The sequence below is a fragment of the Chaetura pelagica genome, unplaced genomic scaffold (assembly GCF_000747805.2).
Source record: "Chaetura pelagica isolate M959 unplaced genomic scaffold, ChaPel_1.0 scaffold962, whole genome shotgun sequence".
Taxonomy (NCBI): Eukaryota; Metazoa; Chordata; class Aves; order Apodiformes; family Apodidae; genus Chaetura; species Chaetura pelagica.
This window is the reverse complement of record NW_009952479.1, coordinates 196,754-220,045: the sequence shown is the minus strand read 5'-3', so window position 1 is coordinate 220,045 and position 23,292 is coordinate 196,754. Positions and strand designations below refer to the sequence as shown.

At 42.9% G+C, this 23,292-nt stretch overlaps 1 protein-coding gene across 1 annotated transcript in view; it reads left to right on the top strand.

The window, feature by feature from the left end:
• The window catches only part of RPTOR (regulatory associated protein of MTOR, complex 1), a 123,569-nt gene that overhangs the window by 9,112 nt on the left and 91,165 nt on the right, over positions 1-23,292 (top strand). The window contains exons 2-4 of the mRNA XM_010008657.1: positions 3,921-4,023; positions 7,093-7,175; positions 23,199-23,290. Coding sequence (XP_010006959.1) covers positions 3,921-4,023; positions 7,093-7,175; positions 23,199-23,290 — 278 coding nt within the window. The remainder of the gene's footprint in view (positions 1-3,920; positions 4,024-7,092; positions 7,176-23,198; positions 23,291-23,292) is intronic.

Sequence of the window (23,292 nt, the reverse complement as noted above, 5' to 3'; positions counted from 1 at the left end):
AGGAATGGCAGCAACTTTGGTTTGAGCTGCCTGGGGGTGAAGTTACTCTCTCTCTTTTGTTTGGTCTCAATGAAGTAAGAGGCAGATTAAAAATAATTTTCAAGTTCTCTGATATTTAGTATAATATGTACATTTTAATATCAAATAAGCATCTCTTATGAATGGACACAGAACTACCTCTCTGCACTTCTGTTTTTGATGGGTTTGGGCTTTAAATTCAGTACATTACTTCTCAGGAAGAGCTTTTTGACCAAGTAGGTTTTGCAATGTGAGTATTGCAAGTTCTGACCCAGGCTTGTGAAATAATTTTATATTGAATGCAATGCAAAGTTGGAAATTTTATCAGGTTTTTTTCACCTATAAATTGCACTGTGTTAGAGCAAAGCCCACAGTAAGAGCTTCTGTGGTTTTGATTTTGAGCCTTTGCTAAGAAAACATTTTGGTTTTCTTAGAAGCTTGCCAAACATTCTTATGCTTAATTTTTAAATTCTAACAAATACCCATTGGAATGTATTCAGGTGGATATATTATTGAAATGTAGAAAAGAAAATTTCCACTGTCTTAATGACAGATGAGGGTGTCCTGGTGCTTCTTGTATTAAGAAGCTTTAAATATGCTACAAAGTTTCTGGTCGTGTGTTCCAGAACAGTTTAGAAATGTGAAAAGCATTCTTCAGTTTCTTGGGCTCAGGTTTTCTCTTGATCTGTCATGATTCAACAGCACAGATGGATGCTGAGTAGGAGTCAGAGGGGAGGATGAGTGAGCTATAATTCTTACTGAAGATGTGCTCTTTATTAGCAGAACAAATAGTTGTGAAGTCTAATACTTTACACCCTTGGAGGGGAGGTGGGCAGAAGGGAAACAGCCCCATTTGTCTGGGATCTGTTTGACTGTTACTTTTCATTCCTGGTGTGCTGTCTGTTTGCAAGGAGAAATGCTTATTTAAAACACAGGACTTGGGAACAGAAAAGAAGTATCAGCCTGTTCAGTGCAAGTCACAGACCAGAGATTACCAGTAAAATATTGAAAATCGAGTCAGCATTAGACCACAGTGGGAAACACAGAAGAAATGGGGCAGGAAAGATCGTTTGGCAGGCTGCTTTCTTTTGAAAGAATTATTTGTATGTTTTCGTTTCTAATATGTTATTTTGTTGTGTAGTTTCCTCTGTTTCCTTCTGGGTGTTTAGTGCCCATTTGCCAGTGTGTGATCACTTCTGGGGATGTTCTCTCTAAGGCTGGGAGCTGGAGGTGGATGTGGCAAACTGAAAAAGGTGTCTTCCAGTGCAGGTTACAGCTCAGTCTGTGCACATAGCTCTTTAATGGTCACATGTTTGGTGGGGATTATTAGTGTTTTTTTAAATTATTATTTTTTTTCCTTCTTCTTTCTCCCAGATCACACTGCTGAGCACTAATGTTCCCAACAAATGTGCATAATTGGTACATGACACTTTGTGCTGCTTGAAATAGCAAAGGGTTACCCATTTAAGAGCTTTTGTTAAATGTGATCAGTGTCTTGTCTCTGCCAGTTCACAGGTAGGTCAAGCCAAAGTCTCACCAGGAGTTGTGTCCCTCTTCCTGCTCTAAATATGTTCAGTGGTTTTAGGAGAGGAAAGGCAGGAAAATATGTCACTGAATAATCTTAAAAGGTGTTGCTTTCTAAGTGGAGCTATTTCCTTATCTTTTCTCAAAAGGAATAGGAAGGTTTCAAATTACCTGTTGTACCAAGTGTTTCTTGCAGTACCAAAGTGACACGATGTTTTCCTTGGAGCAACTGTCACTGTTGGGGACACACCTGCATTGTGTGGGAGCTGACCTGTTCAGAGCCAGTGTCCTGGGAGCTGGAGGTGCAGGGATTTTCCGGGTCTCTCTCATCACTTGTAAAAATCAGACCATTTTTATAGCACACCATTTTTTCACTGTGTGAATTGAAAAATAAAAAATTGTAGAACTCTTCTTCCTATTACTAGTGCTGGATGTTATTTTGTTACCTTGATATGTCTTGAGAAGAGCTCCCTATGCAGCTGTGTGTGGTTCTCAGGCTGGGGAGAGAGTTTTGTGTTGTTTGGGGGCTCAGGCGTTCTCAGGGTGTGCTTTGGGTCAGGAGGTAAAACAGTCAGTACTTGGATGTTGAAGTAACTTTGTTCACAAGAAGTACACCTAGCTGAAGAATGTCATGTGTGCCTGTTACATTTGTAAATACACCGGGGGGTTGTTGCAGCTGTCCTAGGATGGCCTTTATTGGAGGCTTTATTGTAGCAAACTACCAGTGGGATCTTTGTGCTGGGTTCTGTAAAACTAGAGCAGCAGCTGCTCTGTGTCCAGGTAAAATTATTTTCTAAACAAAGCAAAAAACAAACAAGGGAAGGGTGAGATGTGTGTGAGCAACGTGAGAAGGATCAGCACCACATGGGGGGCACAGTTTGGCCTTGAGGGTAGCACTTTGGTCTTGATAAGGTGAGTGAAGGAAAGTGAGGGGAAAAGAAAGATGAAAGTGAAAGATGAGAAGCAGGTAGAGAGGAGGATGGAAAAACCTTCAGAGGGAGAGGAATGACTCAGGGTGGTGGTCAGCACTGCTGTCTGCTCTCCACTCGGAGCCTCGGGTTTGGTGGCAGGAGGTTGGGTCTTGGTCCTGTTGCCTCTGGGCTGCCCAACTGCCCCTGGGGAACCAGATGTGCCTTCCAGCTGCTCCTCATTTTGCCAGAAACTGTACTCACTGTGTTCTTAATTCTGATCCAGTATTCCTAGAGCGTGTATACTTGGTGCTGAGCTCCCACCCTGGGTCTTTCCCCCTGCCTGTGCACACTCCTTTGGGAATGTCTGTGTTGGGGAAGGTGCTGCTGCTTTCTCCTTGTTCCTTCACGGGGATGAGTAATTCCTACATGATTGCAGGGGTTTGTTAGCAAGAATGTGGTTGGGATGAAGCCATTAACCAGATTTCTTGCTCATTTTTCACTCCGGATTCCCAGCACAGACACGAGGTGGTGGGTGCTAAGCCTTCTTGGCCTACTGTAGAGCCTGTCCCCCCTCCTCAGTCTGAAGTGTCTCTCTCCTGTAGTTTCCACTTTCTTTATAAATTATATATTTGTGTGCTCTAGATTTTTCTGCAGGTGTGGGGTTTGGATTTTCTTTTTCTTCTTTTTTTCCTGCTGTTTTGAATTGCAGTGAGCACCCTGGGGAGGTGGAGGTGTGGACAGTATTGCCAGGGAGTGCTGGACACCTGGTAAAAGTACCATGAGCCACGTTGCCACAGTGCTGAGTCATGGGTTGAGTGCAGCTTTTGTGTCCCGGGGAAGGAAGGGATCGGTGGGTTTGGATGCTGCATGTTCATGGTGCCCCTTGTGGCTGCTGTGTGTCCAAGTGTCAGCTTCAGGAGCTGGAGCTGCAGGAGACACCAGGACTGGGGGGAACCAAGGGGTGGTTTCTCCTAAAATAAGAATATCAAGGGTAATTAACATGTGATGAAAACAAATGCACCAAACATTTTGTTATGGTTTGGTTGATCCCTTGGGAGTTTCCCCCTCACAGAGCTCGTCACTCTAGCACTGAGCAGACCTGCTGCACCCTGATACTGATCAGGGACCTGAACAGCTTATTCTTATGTTTTAATAATGTGTTTCAGTTGGACAATGTCTAATTTAGGATGACTAGCAGAAGTCCAGTGATATCCGTTTCCATGGTCTATAAAAGAAGAATGGGCTCTGGAAATAACAATAAAAATAGTAACACAAAATCTCAGTACTGTTCTGGTAAAGAGAAAGAAATGAAAGATTTAGCCAGTCACACCTTGCTTAAAATAGTCTGTGTTAAAGAGCATGTAGCAAAGCTTTGTTGAAACTCATCAAAAGTTATAAAATTTCCACAGAAGTGAAAATTAATTTTGTTTCTACACTAAGCAAGCATTTTGTTGTCTGTCTTTACAGATGAAGACTGTCAGTGTTGCCTTAGTTTTGTGCCTCAATGTTGGTGTGGACCCTCCTGATGTGGTGAAAACAACTCCCTGTGCCCGGCTGGAGTGCTGGATTGGTAAGGCTTGAGAACTTCCAGTCTCCAGTTAACTGTTTTAGTCTGATAAATACTGAGTTGTAGCCCATACAGTCATTTGGAGATTGTGTTTCCTGGGCTTAAAACTAGGGTGTGCAGAAGGAATTTGGCACCAGAGTTCACTCTGCCTGTGTGAGCTTATGGAGTGTGTAGCAGTAACCTTGCACAGGTAATTTCTCCTGCCTTAATGTAAAATGAGAGAGACTGGAGGGGAAAAAAATATTAAAAATTAGCTGTTTAACTTTCTTTTAATTGTTGTGGATTTATAAAAACTTGAGGAATTTTCTGAGCAGTAGCATCCTTAGAAATGTGATCTGCAAAGGTTTAAACTTACCCTGCATCATACAATAGAGATTAATTGTTGTGGATTTATAAAAACTTGAGGAAATTTCTGAGCAGTAACATCCTTAGAAATGTGATCTGCAAAGGTTTTAACTTATCCTGCATCATACAGTAGAGAAATGAGTTTCTGTACATGGACTTTACTGCATGTTGAGGTGACTGCTCTGGGGATCTTTTGTTGGGACCATGAATTCAGAAGACCTGGAATTATTTCCAAGGATGTCCAAGCAATTCCAGCACCTGGGCTTGCTACTTTGATGCAGTGTTGGACTAAATTCCTAGATTCTTCTAAAGAAAGGAGAGTTCCCTTGGTTTTGGAGATCGAGTCTGATTATCAAGATAAGACAGATCTGAAGGAGTATTAGAAAGAAATACCTTGTGTAAAAAGCTTTCTAAGACAGAGTTGGTTTTTATCTAGGAATTGAAAATGATGGGGCTTCAGTAAGTCAGGTGCAGAGCACTGTGATCCTGAACCCTGGGACTTGTGGTAGGCTGCAGAAGCAAACTGGTCATTGCACAAACTGAGTTTCTTTAAAAACTTCCAGAATGCCTCGTTTCTAACTTTGCCTCACCTGCTTTGGGAATCAGGGCATCTCTTCTTTTCGACCTAGAAGTGCTGATGACTTTAAAGCAGTTGAAAAGCCATAAGCACACACTAACAAATACCTCTATTCAGTGAACAGCTCTCATTGCTCATTGATACATGCGTCAAGAGCAAAGAGAATGAGGAGCATTGCAAAGTCATTAAAATGAAGTTCTTAGTGATTATCATCCACAAAGAGAATTCTGAATGCAATTTTCTAATTAAATGTTTAATGTGTGTATGTACCCCAGCACCCATTTGCATTTCCAGGCAGCTTTGCACTTCTGAAAAAGGTAACTGCAAAAATATTCCCTGTTTTTTCTTGTTCTCTGCAACAGTCTCAAGAGCAGCTAATGGTGTGCATTGTGGAAACATCATCTCCTTGCCAGATGTGCAAATGAGTGTGGAAACTGCTGTGGTTCAGCTGCTGCTCTTTGCAGCTGGGCTGTGGTCGTCACCAGCTTATGAGCTCTGCACAAACAGGCTCAGACAAAGCTGCTCGTGGTTCTTACTGCCCCTTCCAGAGGCACCTCTAGAACAGCTCAAGTGTCTTGTTTTTCTCCAGAATTCAACCTTAGCTAACACCTGTGCCAGAGTGTCAGCCTGGCACCCTTAAAGGCATGGGGAGCTTCGTGCCTGGTCATACTGAGGGTCCTGGAGCTGGACCTGCTGGCCTCCACCAGCCTGCAGGTGCACTCAGCAAGGGAGGCTGAAAGCTCTGTTACTGGCACGAGCTATATGTAGGAAAATAGTTTGTTTCCATCATTTGGCTCTTGGAATGGCACCACTGAGCTTGATTTTCATATGAAGGGTATTGTTAATAATGCTAATGACTCTGAAGGCACTCCAGAGACCTGCCTTCCTCTGCTCTCAAAGAGCATGTTTCTTTGCTGAAGTTCAGTTTGGTCCTCAAGAAAAAAACAACGGGTGTGTTTGTGCCATTTCTCTGTTCCCTTTTTAAAATGTGAGCAGTAACTGATGGCATATTAATTAACAAGACGAGGAGAAGTGCATACTTTTGGGGGATTGCTGTTCAACATCTTGAGGGGATCAGCTCCAAGCTTGCCTAAAATAGCAAGGAGGCTGCAGCAGTTCAGCACAGACTGCTGCAGGACACCGAGGTGTTTCTGAAAGGCAAGGTTCAAGGTGGGGAGGGGGTGCTGGGTCCATCCTGGAGGTGGCTCTGGAAAGGCTTTGGAGCTGCAGCTGCAGCTCAGCCAAGGGCAGCAGACAACTTAACCACTGTTTGTGTTTGTTTTGGAAAAACCTAAACGGAACTCACATTACCTTAAACATTTCTACAAAAGTACACTGAAATTTAAATAACATCCTTGCTTTTATTAATTTAAAGAAAATAACTCAAAATCCTGCTTTCATCCTACTTTGTTATATTTTGTTCCTGACAGTACGAGGTAGTATATTTGTAAAGGTTTGTGGTTTTTTAAATAACTGTATTGATTTGGTTTCATGCTTTAAAAATAATTTATATCAAATTGTGAGATATTAGCTTCTAGTTTTTTTTTAACTCATTATAGTGTCAATTACATGGCCTTGGTGTTTGAGTAAAGCACAGAAGCTTTATTGGTGTGTATGGATGGTTGGAATTATCTAGTGATAAAATTAACTTACTAAACATTACAAATGACATGTAATTTCTGAAGCAGGAAGCAATGCAAGTAAATAAGGAAGGATTTTGCATTCATCAAGAAAAAATGTTTATCATCAAATATTTAACCAATTTAAATTTTTGTCATTTATTTACTGTAGAGACCTTTTTTCACTACTACAAGAAATGAAAGTTATGTCTCTCCTCACTTTCAAAGCAAAATTGGTTTTGTTACCTTCTGAATCTTCCAAATTTGACAGTCTTTAATGGCATTTATGTTGTACTTGCATGAAAATTTGGGGATAATTTTTGGGTATTGCATCCAAGTAAATTCCATGAGGAACATGCTATTTGTGATGCAGACCTGGGTCTCCCAGGTTGTAGACCTGGATTTTACAGAAATGTAATTTGTTGTAGCTAAAGGTATAAATACACATAGAACTGGAAATAATTCCAACCTCTTGTCAAACTGAGTGATTCAGTTGTGGTAAAAAATTCTCCTTTGTGTTGTATTTCCTAGATCCTCTGTCCATGGGTCCCCAAAAGGCTCTGGAGACCATCGGTGCGAATTTGCAGAAACAGTATGAGAACTGGCAGCCTCGGGTGAGTATCCCTGGGGCCTCCCCCTGCAGCTGGAGATGTGAGATGCCTGAGAGCAGGCAGCGTGGGCTGAAAGCTGAGGTGTGTCAGTTGTGTGGCCTGGTGGTCTTGCAGCATTTGTTGCTTCCTTCATCCATCCCTAGGAATAAATTCTTGGAAAAGGTCAGATTTGTGGCTTTCTAGCTGATGTCCCCATGGACAGCACTTTCTTTGGTCGTGTCTGGGGTGTTTGTTTGAAGTCCTACAGTGATTTTTTTAAAATTTAGGTTCCTCTGGCTGTTGTCTTTTTGAGATACTCTGAAGTTCTTCATTCTGAGTTTCTACTTTCTTCTGGTTTAAAAATGTGTTTGGCCTCAGCTGGTTCCACACCCTGTGTCCCAGCACTCCTCAGTACTGTTGTTATCCTTGGGAGCAGTGAATGTTGTACAGCCAGTAGCTGAGGAAGGCTTTTGGTTTTGTTGTAAAACACAATTTCAGAGTTTTGGTGGCACTAATTCTAGCAAAAGTATAAGGTGTGTGTGCATTTTGAAAAGGAATGTTTTGGACAATAGTGGCAGGAGTTACAACTGGTCATTTCCTGATCTGTAACATCTCTCTCTTTCACCTTGGGGAAGTGTTTTGCTTCTGGATATTTCAATGTCCAGGGTTCTCTATGTCTCGGTAAGTAAACTACAGAAAGATCTAAGGAATGAAATTCCAAGTCTGCAGCGTTTACCAAACAGAGACAGAACCCAAACTTTAGGATCACCTTCTCTGTTCCTGTTCCACAGCACGTTCCTGTCCTTATCTGTATGCTCTGGACACTCTGGGTCAATGTATTTCTTCTCAAAGTACCTGCACTATTGACTACTACATCATAAATTTATCATCATAAGCATGTGATGTGTGCCCCAACCAGAAATAGTAACTCCATTGAGTGAACCTACCTATAGATTTGCTTTAATATTTTTCTTTACTATTTTTTCCCTTTTGCTGTGGAGTGCATACTGACCTGGTCTTCATTCTTTTAAGGAGACATTGTTTCTTCTTTTTAGATTGTCTTCAGAAATAATGATTATCTTCATTTTTGAGAGCACCAGGACTGTCTTTTCTGTTTCTAACATTGCTCACTGCTTTACTTAATGTATAAGTAACTACCCAAGTGTCTCTGCAATGTCTGCCAGTACATGGTTTAAGAGTGTGGTCTGCAGTGGACAGGTTACTGGTATTTTCCTGTCTTCTGGACAGGACAACTGGTTGAGGCAGCAGTGCTCTTAGGTATTTTTAACCAGTTTTAGCTATTTAAACTGTTGTGGGTTACTTTCATTCACTTGTTTCTTTATAATTTATTAAAATCAATAAGGATAGATTGTCACTGCTGAGGTTTTGTTCAGGTCTGGAAGCTCTGAGTGTCCCTGTTCCTACAGGGAGACGTAACTGGGGGTCTTTGGGTTTTTGTCCCCAAGTCTTCCATTCCTGCATGAAGAACCAGTGCCTTCAGGTAAAGGCCAAGTGGTGATGAGATGACCTTGGCAACAGTTAAGTACAAACTTTTCTTTTGCCAGGCACTGCTGAGAACATTTTTTACTGAAAAAAAAAAAAAAAAGTTGTTGGTGTGTGTGCTGTTGAAGGAGTTTGCTCTATGGATGATGCAGAGTTCCTCCTCTTTCTGACTCAAGCTTGATGGAAATAATAGTATATCCAGAGGTTCATACTGGTTCTTTACCTCTTGCCTCTGTGTGGTTCCTGTCCCCCTGTTCAGGGCTGACTGACTAGAACTGAGTTTGTCATTCAGTAAAAGCTGAATGTGCTGCCTGAAGGAGACTCACCTGTTTGCAGTGCTGAAATGTTTACACAACTAAATCTGTGGGTAATGGTGGGTATGGTTTTTTCTGAAGCGTTTTGTAAGTGTATTTATGTAAGAAGGACTTGGCTGGGAGCACGGATCTGGTATATTTAAGACAAGAGAATTAATTTTTGTGTTTTTTTACAATTTTTTAATCTCTACCAGCCCAAGAATTTGGCAGAAAATTTGAATGGTGTCTGAAATCAAACAGGAGAGTAAAACATCTTGCTGCAAAGGTGAAAACAAACCTTTTTCTCCCCTCTTTAGTAACAGAGTCGGTGCTACTGAGGCATGAGGGACAGGCATCCAGGAGCAGCAGGGACCCTGTGTGGGCTGACCTCCTGCTGCCTTGTAGAGTTTGCACAAAACATGAGGCAATTACCGAGCTCAGATGTTTGTGTGCAAGGTGCCTGGTTCTTAGCAGTAAATCACAGCCCTTTGAAACATTGCAAAGCTAAACACGTCCTGCTTTATTGCACTCTGCAGGGCTCTTGAGTTTTCTGCAGTAATAAAGAGAAGTTGATGTGCCATCTGCAATAAAACAATAGGAACATTATTGAATTTCCTAGAACTTCCATATAAATACTAATACATCTAGTTTTGTCTATTTCTCACTGTTTTGGGATGTTTGAAGAATTGATGGAAGGAAGACAATTTGGGGGAAACCAGGCAGTCTGAACAAACGACCAAATCATGATGATCTTCAGAAACAGCCAGTGTTCCTGGGCTCCAGTATGGGTCCTGCACTGGGCAGTGCCTGTGCTCAGTGACCTGCTGGGAAATGGGTAATGGCAGTAATTAACTGTGGGAAAAGTCCTGTGGCATCCCTGTCCTGCCCTTGTCTGCTTAGGGTCTCTAGGGTGTTCAAATAGGTGCCTGTTTTTGTTAACTAAAAATAGCTTAGGTAAAAAAAAGCCTTAAAAGGGGTAAGCACAAAAATTCTTTGTTTCTGGAATCTCCCAGGCTGCACAGCTGATGGATATTTCCTTCCAGGTCTTAGTGAGCCCCTTCCTAAATAATTTATCAGCTTGCCATTGCTTGAAGTATTACTTCTGATTAAATGTAAGACTTTGCTTTATTTTTGTGTGGCTGCATAAACTTGTGTGGTGCAGGAGTGAAAAACACATCAGCTGTTGTTTCATCTGCAAAACAATACTCAATTGTTTCATTGCAATTCTCAAATGAAATTTTACTGGGGGAAGAGGGTAGGAGATGACAAAGCTGTAGGTTTTATCCATCTTCATAAAGAATTGTCTGAACAAGTAAGAGTTTTTAAAATTCAGTGCACAGATAATATAAGTGCTAGTGAAAAAATGGAAAGGAAATAAGAGCTCCTCTCTGCTCTCATCATCCTGGGGGCCGTGTCAGTGGGCAGGGAAGGGGTTACAGCTGAGGGTATTCTGAAAAGCAGGCTCAATTACAGGGGATAAAAGGGGCAGTTTAAGCAGCTGAGAATGAAAGGAGGAAAAGGCAGAGAAAGTTGTGAGCACTAGACCCCGGAATGCCCAGCCTATTTGGAGGGAAAAAAACCTTCCCTGCCACTGAGGAACCTGCTGGCTGGTGGGTTGGGGAGAGGCTGCTGGGGCTGAGCACAAGTGGGGCCTGGCAGTGCCAGGACCTGAGTCACAGTGTGTGGCAGGCAGTGTCAGGAGCACACCTTGGAAAAGAAGAGTCTGAGACAGGAGGTTAGATCACTTCCAGTTGCACAAAAGAAAATACTTTCCTTTTGTATTGAAGATTCATCACACGGTTGGTTTGTAAAATACTTAGATAAGAAATTGATCACACTGAAATGGTATTTCTCTGCTTCTGATCTTCATTTATTGCCCGTTGCAGAATGGCACCTGTGTTAGGTGCAGCGTGGTGCTCAGTGACCAGCAGAGCACTCACTCCTCTGCTGTGCTGGCAGCAAGGAGCAGCTATTTTCTCTGTTGTGGGGATGCAAATGTAGCTTTCTTGGCAGCATTGCATGTCATGCCATTCAAAAAGCAGGAACGTTCCTTGGTTTAAAAGTCATCAGACTTTGAAAATAGGAATAATAGACTGCGAATTATGAGTGTTGCTGCAGTGAGGTGGTTTATGGAGATGCAGTAGCTGGTGGGGATTTTTATGAGCAGGAGTTACTGTTACTCAAGTCCCAGTTTGCATCCATTTATCAGCAGCAACTGTGACTTGGGCTCTTTGCTGTAACACTGCAGAGCTGGAGCAGAGGGGTTAGTGGAGAGGATGAAGGTGTTAGCTTTCTGCTGCTCTGCACAGCTTGCTGCTCCTTTTCTGGTGAGCTGGCTTGAGAGAGTGTTTTTCTGCATCCTCTTGGCTGGAGTTCTCTGAACCGGGCTGCAGTACTTCTATACAAAAAGCACCAGTTCCCTCTTGTGAGGTGTTTGTTGTGTGCAGTGTTGTACAGAGTGCTCCAAGGTGGGCTCACTCTGATTGCTGCCTTCCTCCTTAGGAGGGTCCCAGATTACTACTTCTTCCCCCATCCATAATGGACATCTCAGTCCTTGGCTTCTAGCCTCCCCTAGACAGTAAAGTTTCCTTCCATTTCTGTGTCTGTGCCTTTGAGATCAGGGCTGTGGAGCCAAAGGCAGATCCAGTAGGCTGAATGATGCACAATTCACATAATTCAGGGTCTGGTATGAAGCAGTGAGGAGCATATACTTATTACATTTGCATGAAATTACAGATTATTTTTTTTTCCTTTGTGTTAGCTGTGGCTTTTGGCCAGATTCTTCCTTTAGCTCTAACCTGACCAGAATTCACAGGACTTTCTCTTCCTTTCTCTCATCTTGCCTGATAATTTCAAAGCTTCTGTGGTGGTTCCTCCCAGTCCAGATGAAGCCCAGGGCACTCCTGCACCAGCTGCTTTTTGCAATACAGCCTTTTATTCTCTGACAGAAACTTTCCCAGTCCTGCCACTGGAGGGTCAAAAGCTGCTGTTCATAGCTCTTCCTGAGGTGAGGGTAAGAAGCTGTCTCAGAGACACTTACACCCCTCTGGGGCATGTGCAGGGATTCCACTGGAGTGGAACTGTTATCCCTTTAAGCTGAGCTGTTACAGAAATTAAAGCTGTAGTTACAGTTCACAGGAGCTGAGAACTATGGATGGGTTAGGAGGAAAGGAAAGCTGCATTTTCTGCTATATTTAAGGTCGGCTTTGGTCTAATGTCTTATTTTGATGTGTACAGAGGTTCCAGGAGAGGGGGAAGGAGATCTGGAGACCCATCTAGCAAGCTGAGTGCTGTCCGTGGGGCAGTGGCATGGTGTTCAGGTGCCTCCAAACAGACTGTCTGGCAGCTGGAGGGAGCTGGGCCCTGCTCTGGGAGAGGTTTGGAACAGAGCCAGTGAAGGTGCAGAGGTGTGAGGCACTCTGAGCTGCTCTGAGATCCTGCAAAACTGTTTCAGTGGGATCTTACTTTTGTATAGAGACCTTAACTTCAAGCTGAAGGTCAGTTCTTCTATGGAATTTGGGATTTTTTACATCCTCTGGTAAGGAACTTAATGGAGCGTGAGAGGTTTGTGCCTCCCTGTACAATTTACCCACACCAAGGTCTGTAATTTGTCATCTGTGCCACCTCTATTTCCCCCACTTTCCCTCCTACCTTTTCAGGCTGTAGCTGCAGGGCTTCTGTACCTCCTCGTGCCACAACCAGCACCAGCAACACCAAAGAGCTTCAGACATTCCATTTAGACAGTGGACACTGTCACACAGCTGTTTTGCTTCTGTCCCTTATGCACTTCTCTTCTTATGCTCCACTGCTCACATTAGTGTCACTTACTAAGAGACAGGCAGTAACATATCTGAGCTCATTAGTCTGGCAGGTCTGGGTGTGGTTTAGTTCTTTTCAGGCCATTTAATTCCTGTGATTGTACCCATTTTTTTCACTCAGTTCAAAGAGGTGACATAACCAAGGAGGAGCAACTGCAGCAATCTGGTGTTGCCGTGGGGCCCAGGGAGCTGCTCCCAAGTAGGAATGCCTGCTCCTGTTGTGTATGGCACTAAGAGAAGTGCTAGTTAAGCTGTGGCTATAAATTATCCTTTCCCCCAAGTTCTTTATTCTAGGTTGAGACTCTTAGCAGTTTGTCCCATTGTGCTTAACTATGGAAGTTTGTAAAGAAAAGGGGTTTTTTTGTTGTTTTTTTTTCCCCCCTAATCCAGTGTCACAGGGTGTGTGAAGGCTCTTCCAGCCACCCAGGAGTGATGGTCTCTGAGGAGACATCTCATACAATAAGGACTTCTTGTGGCAGCTTTCAAGGAAACACTGATGCTCTTCTGATCAAATGAGCCTGTTTCTTTCTCTCTTCTGAGTCTGCTTTCCAACCCTTTTCTCTTAATTTCAAAGGAAGTGCAGCCAAGATACTTGAAACAGATAATTTAGAGCCTCTACCTTTTTGTACATGTTTTCTGTTGTTGATGCTGTTGTTTCCCTCATTAGATATCTCTGGGCTTTGATACAGTTTTGAGGTTTCATTCCTTGCATTGCTTCCTTCTGCCTAATTAATTGCTAAGTTGCCTGCTGCACATCAAAGGTTGAGCATTTCCTAAAGAGTAACTAGTTAAGCATGAAAACTAATTGAACACATGACCTAATTATTGGTCTCCGTGAGTCATACTTTCCTTTATTTCTGTAGGGTTTTTTTTTTTTTAAACAACAGCAAATACTAATTGCTTCTGCTAAAGAAATCCTGTAGAATTCCAAGGGGAAAAACGAAAACTTGTACTTGGTCTCCCTGCTCTGTGTATGTAGGAACATGTAACAAAAAATGAAGGAAAAAAAAAAAAAAAGAAGACATTGTGACCTTGTTTAACAAAGCCAGGTTTTCCTAAGAGGACTTTGTTTGCTGGTTTTTATTTCCCAACAGCCTCTTGAATTTGGCAGCTATTTCAGGCTCTGCAAAATTTTGCTGTATCAATCCTTTGCTGTCTTGTTAAAGATCAACTGTCTTCAGCATAAACCAGCATTTTTTTGTCCAGAAAAAGAAGTTTGTCATAGAAGAGAGGTCGACAAGTATAAGTGCCAAAACCAGTTACTCACATTCTTGTCCTATCAAAAAAATGGTCATGGAGCCACTCTGAGTTTGCCTGTTGGCCATGGGCTGTTTCTGCAAAATACCCCTCCAGAAGAACTGGTGCTTTAGCCAGAAAAGTACAGATTGTAAGTGTGGCAAATGGTGAAAGCTGCTTTTTTATGTCTGATGAATATGGAGTTGTATCTGAGTATCAGTACCTGAGTTGTGGTTTTCCTTTTGGAAGTTGTCAGAGTGCTCTGTAACCCAACCACCCACCCATCCAGGGCAGAGCTTGGCAGGGGGGGCATGAGACGAGGGGCTCTGTGGGAACCATCAGCAAAGAGGCCTTGCCTTGAAGCTGCTTTCTTTTGTGCTGAAAAATCTGAGCTGGGCCACCTGTTTTCTTCTGCAGTCGGGCACTGAGCACCAGGAGGGAGCCATGAGGACTGACTGTGGAGGATTTAGCATCTTGAACCACTGCAGAGGTTCTCTGGGGTTTTGCAGCCTGAATTGCAGCGTTTCTGTAGGCACTGCTGGTGTGACTGCCTTTGTGTGGGAGCAGCTCAACCACCAGGACCTAAAAAAAACTCTCTAACAATGATAGCTGAAGGATCTGGGAGTGAGCTGTCCATGTGGAAAGCTCCCTGCTGCAGTTCTGGGGCTCAGTCTGGGCAGAGGGTTTTATGCATTTGATAATGGGGGAAAAAAAATATGATAAATCTGCAACACACCACTAAAAATAAAGTGGAAGCTGTGGAAGTGCAGCAGACATGTACTTAATGCTGATTTCCCTGAGAATTTTGTGGAAAAATGAGGCACAAAAAAAGAAAAAATAGTGCAAGGTGTGAACTGATGTGAAGTGTTTTCAGGAGCTGTAAAGACAAGGAAAGGGCATGAAGCTCTTTTGTGAATGGAACTGTTCATGCATTGCAGATGAGCAGTGGTCTGGCATTCTGGAACTAAGTCAACAAACTTGCAAAATCAGTTTAGTGGGAAAATCCTCTGGGTGTTTCCATCTTGCTGAAAGTCTCAGGCATGGCAGGCAGGAGTGACCTTGGCTGGAGGAGATGGGGCAAAGGGGAAGCTGTTGCCAAACTCTGGAAAGATGAGTTTGAACCTCAGTGAAAGTGACATTTAACTTGTAAGCAGAGTTCCTCCCCGTTGGATCAGGAGGGGATGCAGTGCTGTGGCTGCTGGGGAGCTCTGGACGTGCAGTCTCCAAATGACTGAGCTGCTCCAGCAGCTGCTGGGCTGTGGTGCCTGCCCTGCTGTGCTGGGCCTGGGGGCAGAGCCACCTTACAGCAGGATGGGGGCTCCAGAACACCCACCACTAGTGCTGCATGGTTTGAACAGCCTGCTTGAGAACACCTGGAGCAGCCTGGTCAGACCTCCAGCTGTGTGGTCAGGAAGGGCTGCTGGGCAAGGACACCCCTGAGGGCATGAGACCGTCTGGGACCAGGTTCTCATTTTTCCTGCTCCCTTCCCTTCCCTTACACACTTCTGCATTTGAGGGAGCAGTAGGCACCCCATGCCAAGGAGGAGCTTCCTGAGACTGCCACTGAAATGCTTTTCCTCTGCTTTATCACCCAGCATCTGAACTCTTACTAACTTTGGAGTCCTCCTTTGGGATGCAGCCGCTCAGTGGCTGTGCTTTCTCCTGCTCTGCTTTCCGGTCTTCTGATAAGAAGATCCATTCACATGTTGTGCAGTCCCTCTCTATTTTATATTTTGTCACCAAAATGAGACCAGAATTGGCAGATGAGCAAGATTTGTGTATTCTGAGGTATTTTTATGTGATGACTATGCTCTTACTGATAGTTTGTCCTAAGATGTGCAGAAAGAACTGGTAGTAGAAAGGCTTCTTGAAAGAGATAAGCAGCTCTGCCTCTTCAAATCTGATTAATGTTTGTCTGTAATTATCACCCAGCCTCTGTGTGACCTATTTAAAAATACTTTGTGTTCTATGGGGAGTAGTGAATCACTGGTGACTGGAGACAGGGAGGAGCCTTCTGCAGATCCACTTGCACCCACTCTGGTTCTCCCTTGCCTGGTAACTACCACACTGTGTCCACTGGACAAGGATCCTGTCCCTGCAAACATGGACATGGAACTGACAGCTTCTTTCTGAATAGACACCAGAGTTTTAGGCAAACCTCGGAGCATCTTTATAAACTTTTAAGAGCTCTTAAAGTAGAGATTATAAAGAAGGAATAGGACTAAAAGTGATGTTGCTTAGGAATTATGTTATTTGACTAAGCAGGTTTTAAAGAGGTGTCCTGGTATGTACTGAAAATCCTGTTAGAGCAGTTTGTGATGTGACCCATCAAACTGCCAGCCTGAGGACAGGGAGCTGGCATAGGAGAAGCAGATTTAACTTATTTTACAATTTCCTTTGTTTAAAATTAAACTAATATTTATGCAGAAATGTTTATTTATGTAGGAAGTTTATTTTCTTTAAACGGACAGGAAAGGGAGGGATTCCTACCATTGAGGACTCACTGGTGGGTAGAATTTCTATAAATCTTGGAGCAAACTTGTAGCGTGCAGCAGCTTGGAATTGCTGAGAGACATGCCTGGCTCCTCAGTCTACTGTAGCAGAGACTCTGGGTTTTTGCCTTCCCTGCCAACATCAGGTCTCATGAACAGACTGCTCAAAGGTATTTTTTGGGAGTATTATTGGATACTGAATGCACACAATGAGGATTAGATACTTTAGAACTCATTTCACATTGGACTTAAATGCAAGGTCAAAGACTCTGCAGAGGAAAGGAGAAGTCACTACACTGCTGACTACAGTCAAGTGAATAAATGTTCCACATTTACAGCCTAGCTCTGGTAATGTATTTGATTCCAGACATCTAGCAAATTAGGCTGTTTAAGTCTTGGGCTGCTTTTGAATATATTAGCACATGGGAGATTGAGATGGATTTGTTAAATGCAACCAGATATCTAAAGAGGACTTGCCCAAGGCTTGAGACAGTATTGCTTGTGACTTAGCTTCAAATTCAATTGTAAATGTCTGTAAGTTATAGTGTGTCTTCACTGCAATTAATATTTTTTGAGTTAGCAATAACTAGTAATTTTATCAGAACCACCTTTTCATGGGCTGCATTAACCAGGTTAGGCTGTTGGAGTAACGTCAGTTTGGGGTCCCCAGCAGACTCCCTTCTGCTTAAATATGCAGTTTCTGATTAACTTGGATTAATCCTCATGAGTTTATATCAGGCTGATTTCATGTACCCATAGCCTAAAACTGGGATCACTGCTTACATTGCTGAATCAGTCTCTGAAGCTTTCACACACACTGAGGTGTTGCTGCTGTTTCCCTTGTTTGGGATGGATGTGGAAGCAGCTGAGGTCGAGTCCATTGCTCTTGGATCAACTGTCAGGGGCTCTAGAGAAAAGGATCCATGTTTATTGCAAGACATTCTTCTCATCCATGTTGTAAGGGTTATGTTAAACAAATGCTTCTCACAAGGTAGTGCAGAATGTGTTGCTGCATGAATTCCAACAGGCTAGGAGAGTTGGGGTGTTCAGCCTGGAGAAGAGAAGGCTCCAGGGAGACCTTAGAGCACCTTCCAGTGCCTGAAGGGGCTCCAGGAAAGCTGGGGAGGGGCTTTGGACAAGGGCAGAGAGGGATGGGATGAGAGGGAATGGTTTTAAGCTGAAAGAGGGGAGATTTGTTTGGACATTAGGAAGAAATTCTTCACCATGAGGGTGATGAAGTGCTGGAATAGGTTGCCCAGGGAGGTTGCCGTGTTGCTGCCCCCTCCCTGGAGGTGTCCAGGCTTGTGCAACCTGGGCTAGTGGCAGGTGTCCCTGCTCATAGCAGGGAGGTTGGAACCTGATGATCTTTAAGGTTGCTTCCAACCTTAACAATTCTGTGATTCTATGATTCCAAAGACTTGGATATATTTTGGACAGATTTCCTGAGGAGATGGTCACTCTCCCGGTCAGTTTGGGCAGGGGCTGCAGTCTGAGCCCTGCTCTCACCAGACTTAACCAGCCATGCATGGGGAGGGAAAACACCATTAACACCCAAACCTTCAGAAAGAGATTGCAGCTGTTTAGGTGATAGAAAATCCAAAAATGAGCAGCAAAGTTGGGGAAATTTTGACTTGATTCTACTACTCATAAAATAAATTATTTTCTGTGTAGATTGTTCATTTATTGTGAAATTGTACAAAAATAAAAGTTTATGTGTACAGTTCTAAATTTGTCTACTCTTTGATGTGTTTCCAAAGCCAGTGTAAATTTAGGATCCTAAATCTTACTTTGATGTGAGAAAATGGATGTGTTTAGTAACTATGAAAATTAAATCATGGTAAATCACAAGATTGAGATATTAATAATAATTTTGAATGAACCAAAGAACAAAGTGTTTTATTATGAATGAAGTATGTAGTTTTACACTAAAATAGCTTCAACGTCAGAAGACTTGGAGAGAGGCCAGCTTAGTGTCATGTATAGAGAAAGAAAAATGTGGGAGTAGCAGCATTGTGACAAGTAATGAAGTTAATTGAAAATAAATTAGTGGGTATAAAGCAACTAGTAATGAAAGTTATTATCTACAATGTTTAGTTAAGCTGAGTGTCTCTGTTGTTTTCCAGTAAACATGGCAATGGATATTTTAATTTTATTTCTGCTGTTTCTAGTATTGAAAGAAATAATAGCTGGCCAAGGGAAAATGAATAAAACCTCCTGGATTCTCATTTTACAGGCCAATGTTATCCACAGCTGCTGGATCCTTATCTCTTGGCAGATCAACCCTCGGCCTTTTAACCACTGCCCATGTGAAAGCCCTTGCACACCTCAAAAAACCCAAACAGCCATCTGCAAGCTAGAGGTGTTTGCTGGGTCTCCCGAGTGGAATGGTGGTCTGGGGGCTTCTTGCTTGGCTTCCTAATGAAATGCTTTCCTAACTTTGTGCTTGTGTTTATCACTGCTGGTGGGTTGATGTTCATACAGAGCAGCTCCTTCCTAGAATCCCAGGTTGGAAGGGACCTCAAGGATCATCTGGTCCAACTACTGTAGTTGATATGAAATGGCTCAGCACCCTGTCAAGCTGAGACTTCAAACTGTCCAATGTGGGGGAATCTGCCACTTCCCTTGGGAGACTATTCCAGTGTTTGTCTGTCCTGATGGTGAAAAATTTACCTGTCGTGTCCAGTCAGAATCTCCCCAGGAGCTACTTGTGCCCATGACATCCCAGGATCTTGCTCCTCCATAGTTCAAGGATAATTGTTTTCTGTGTAAAACCAGAACGGAGTTTCCTCTTGCACAACATGTAAATGTGTCTGCACTGGATGTCCCTTTCCTTACTTCTGCCTGCAGGAATTCTGAATAACCCTGTCATCAGCAGGCTCTTGTGTTTCTGTTCCCTCCCTTCTCAGGAGTGTTTATTAATGTGTTGGATGCTACAAAACTGATGCCCTCGGATCCACAGCAACTTCCCTCCAGGGACAAAATTAATGATTCTCCCCCATCTGCCTGTTTTATAAGCAAGTCTTTATATATGGACTTTCCTCCAAATCAAGTGTTAAGATCTTGCTAAATGTCTTCTGGGAGTCAAAATGGGTTTATATCAAAAAGATATTTCCTCTCATTTCTGTGCTCTATGATTTCTTTAAAAAACTCTAGAATATAAGAATTTGATTAAAAAAAAAACCCACAACAAGCATGAATCTTCATTATAAATGCTAAGTGGGCTCTTCCCTGAGGTGTTTATTCATGTTTCTGTTTGTTTATTATTATTCCTACCAGTGTACTCAGCAGAGCCATCAGACTGCTCTGGATACATTTAAAAATATGATATCATCCTCAGTGCTTGCACGTTTCCTGAGAGCCAGGCGGTGTTAAACTCAGTCCAAGTTCAGTAATTTGATGCTTGGGTTAACTTAGTTTCCACTTTTGTTCCATAGCTCCTGGAGCTGCGATAGGGATGTGGGTCTGGTGGTGTCACGGTTAGTGACCTTGATCCCTTGAGCAGCAGCAGAGGGATTTGTGTGCTGGGCTGAAGGCCCAAGGATGCACAGGACCACCAGCAGCAGGGTAGGACCTGCACAGCTTTTGACCCTCAAAAGTGCTGGTTTCATCACTCTTGGGTTTTAGTAACTTACTTCTTTGTAAGGCTTTTGATATTTCTGTTTTCCAAACTTGGGCATTGTTCCAAAAACACTCTCTTGAAATAATTAGATTGCTTTGATTCCTTTTAATTAAATCATGTTAAGCAGGCTGGCTTGTGGATGGCAAAGTCTCAGGTTTAATGTATTTTCTGCATTTGGAAACTGGGATTCAGATCTGATCCAAGCACAGCAGCTGCACAACATCCTGTGGTGTCCCATTTATGGAGAGGTTCACCTTGGGCAGGAGTGTTGCTTTGAAGAATACAGCAGAAAAGATTAGGTATCATTATAAGGAAGAGTTAGGCAACGTTAGGAGAAGATGTTTGTAAAGATAAGGGAGTTGCAGCACTTGCTGCCCTGCAGGGATCTGGGCGCCTGCTGTAGGAAGGCTGTGCCACAAGGTTGGACGGGCAGTTGTTGGGAGGGAGGTGGATGGAATTGATTCTGCATTAGGTTAACTGGGATGGGAGTAGAGCACTGCAGGGAATCCAGCCCAGCCTCAGTGTCTGAGGTAATGGGGGGCTAAGCAGTGAGATGGCAGGCTGCAGGAATCCTGGACCTGACAGTGTGTCCGATGGGTGATTTTTGGTCCTTTCAAGGAGAGATGGGAATGAGAGGAGTGCAGACATGAACAGGAACAGAGTTGTGATTTCATGGAGAGCTTCCTCGGTCCTTATACAGTGAATTCCAAGTTGGTTCTCATGCCCAAATGATAAGTTTGCAGTTTGGATATTTAGATCTACAGGGTTTAGTTTCAGAGTGTGAATCCACCTCCATTAATTGCCAGCTGTGTTTAATATTTATGCTAAAAGGCTGTGAGGAGTGTTCAGTGAGTGTGAAAAAAAGGAGCTGAACAATCACCAACCACCAGAGCCCAGCAGGACAGGGGTGATTTAAGGTGCACGTTTTTGCAAATCAACACCTTCATAACAACATTGAACTGAGAGAGAAAGAGACATGGGAGGATCTGTGTGAAGATCAATGTAGCCTCTTATCATTACTTGGTGTGGAAGGTCCCCAAAAGGCTGAGTGTCTCAGAACACTGAGTCTTCAAATTTTTTCCTCCGTGTGCTTTTCACTGTTGCAGCCACACAAATGATGCCGCTCGTGCCCACCGTGTCTGTTGGCCTGAGATGCTGAACACTGAGCCAGGATTAGAGCTGTTTTTTCAAGCTTCATAGATAAGCAAAGCATTTTTATATTAACATGCTTCATCCCCTCCTACTGTGATAGTTTAAGACTTTTTTTTTCTACGACAAGCAATGATAAACTTTAAAAGCTCAAACTTCTGAGACCTTTATTTGGTTTCTAGACAGGCTTCCAATAGCAGGTTTTGGTGGAGGTGTGTCTATTATTGTATTGTTGTCCTGCTCTTAAACTTGCTTCTTTATTTCAATACAACAGCTTTAATTTAAGCCTTTGTGATTCTGGGTTCTTGGTCTCTCTTTGCAGTTCTGGAGAAGAGAGGAAGAAACAGGCTTTTGTCTTTCGAAGGACAGTTCAAAGACTTTGGTTATTATTTGGCCTTGCTTCAAAAGAATGCACTTCTGAGTATGACAAACTAGCTACTCCATAGACATCTTGAGATAGCTGAGGAAAAATGTTTTTGAAGTATTGGGATTTTTTAACAGCTTTTTCTATCTCCAACCTAGAAGAAGTATGCTTCTGTAGTTGGGAATGATCATGTACTGTGCACAGACAAAGGTGTGATGGCATCAAATAGAACATTTTTCCAAAAGCAAGGGCCAGTTGCCAAGGGCTCTCAATCAGTTTTTCCTATTTTTACCCAGATCTGTGAATATCAGATTCCTGGGTCTTTTGTGCACTTCAGTGTTGTCTTAAAAAGTATAAGCTGCTTGGGGTGAGGTTAATGAAATAGGGTGATATTCATAACCCTTCTGCAGGGAGGGGGGTGCAGTATAGTCTGGTGTAACCTGATCTTAACTGCTCCAAGTTATTAAGCTAATTTAAAAGTGTGTTAGTGTTATGCTGGATTGCTTTGATCCCCTCCGTTCTTATCTATCACTGAAGATTGAATAAAATTGTCATATACTTGCTGATTGCAGATCCATTCATCTTTCTGTAATTCTCTAGGTTTCTGAAGTCTCTTCTAATATCTGCAGGTACCCAGTCTGCTCACACACCCTCTGTGCCTTCAGCCAGGAGTCTCTCTCTGCCTCTTGTGTGGGAAGAGCAGACAAGAGCTCTTGAACCAGTCATATTTCTGGCCTGGTGGGACCAGTGGTGATGAGCTGCTGGGATGGAGAGATCTGCAAGTTCAAAGTGAACTCGTTACTGAACATGAGTGTGCCCAGGGGGCTGCAAGAAGTTGGCCACGTGTCTTCTTGAAGACAAAGCTTTTTTTGCCATAAAGTGTTTCACTGTGTCTGCTGTGGGTCTCTCTAGAAAAGGCAAAACTCCATCTGGGCTCAGCAGCAGAGCTGTTGTCTCGGTTTCTTATGTCTGTCTTATTAATAAAAGGAGAACTAACCAGCTGGGGCTTAGGAAGAGGATAAGGCTGCTGCTATACTTATTCCATGAAGGCCAGATAGCTATCTGAGCTTCTCCTCTACCCTTCAGTCTGATATTTTCCATCCTTTTAAGTCTTGAAGCAAGAGCTGTGTCCATCTTCCAGATGGGAGGGAAGGAACACTTGAGGATGAGGTTTGAGGTTTACGGAATGTATACAGTTTTCTCTCTGTAAGTGGGAATGTAGTTCAGTTGGAGAAGTACATGGTATGAATTTGAGGATTAAGAAATTCTGCAGGGTTGTTTTTGAGGCTGGCTCACTCTGAGGACAGATTTGGCCTTCCTAAGGCTTTTTGAATATTGATAATCCCCAAGTGAAACAGAGAGGAGGTCAGAGACACAACAAGCTCACTCAGACCTGTGCAATCCCACATGTATCAGACACATTTTCTTTCCTCAGCTCTACAGTAAATGTTTTGCGTTTTCCTTTTCCAGCATAACCCATTTGTATCTATGCTTCTGTCTTAACTAGGTGCCTGCATCTTAAGTAGATTTGTTTGTACACTTACAAAGATTATCTTACATTTTATGTTACTAGGCCAGGTACAAGCAGAGTCTTGATCCTACGGTGGATGAAGTTAAGAAACTGTGCACGTCCCTGCGGCGCAACGCCAAGGAAGAGCGGGTTCTTT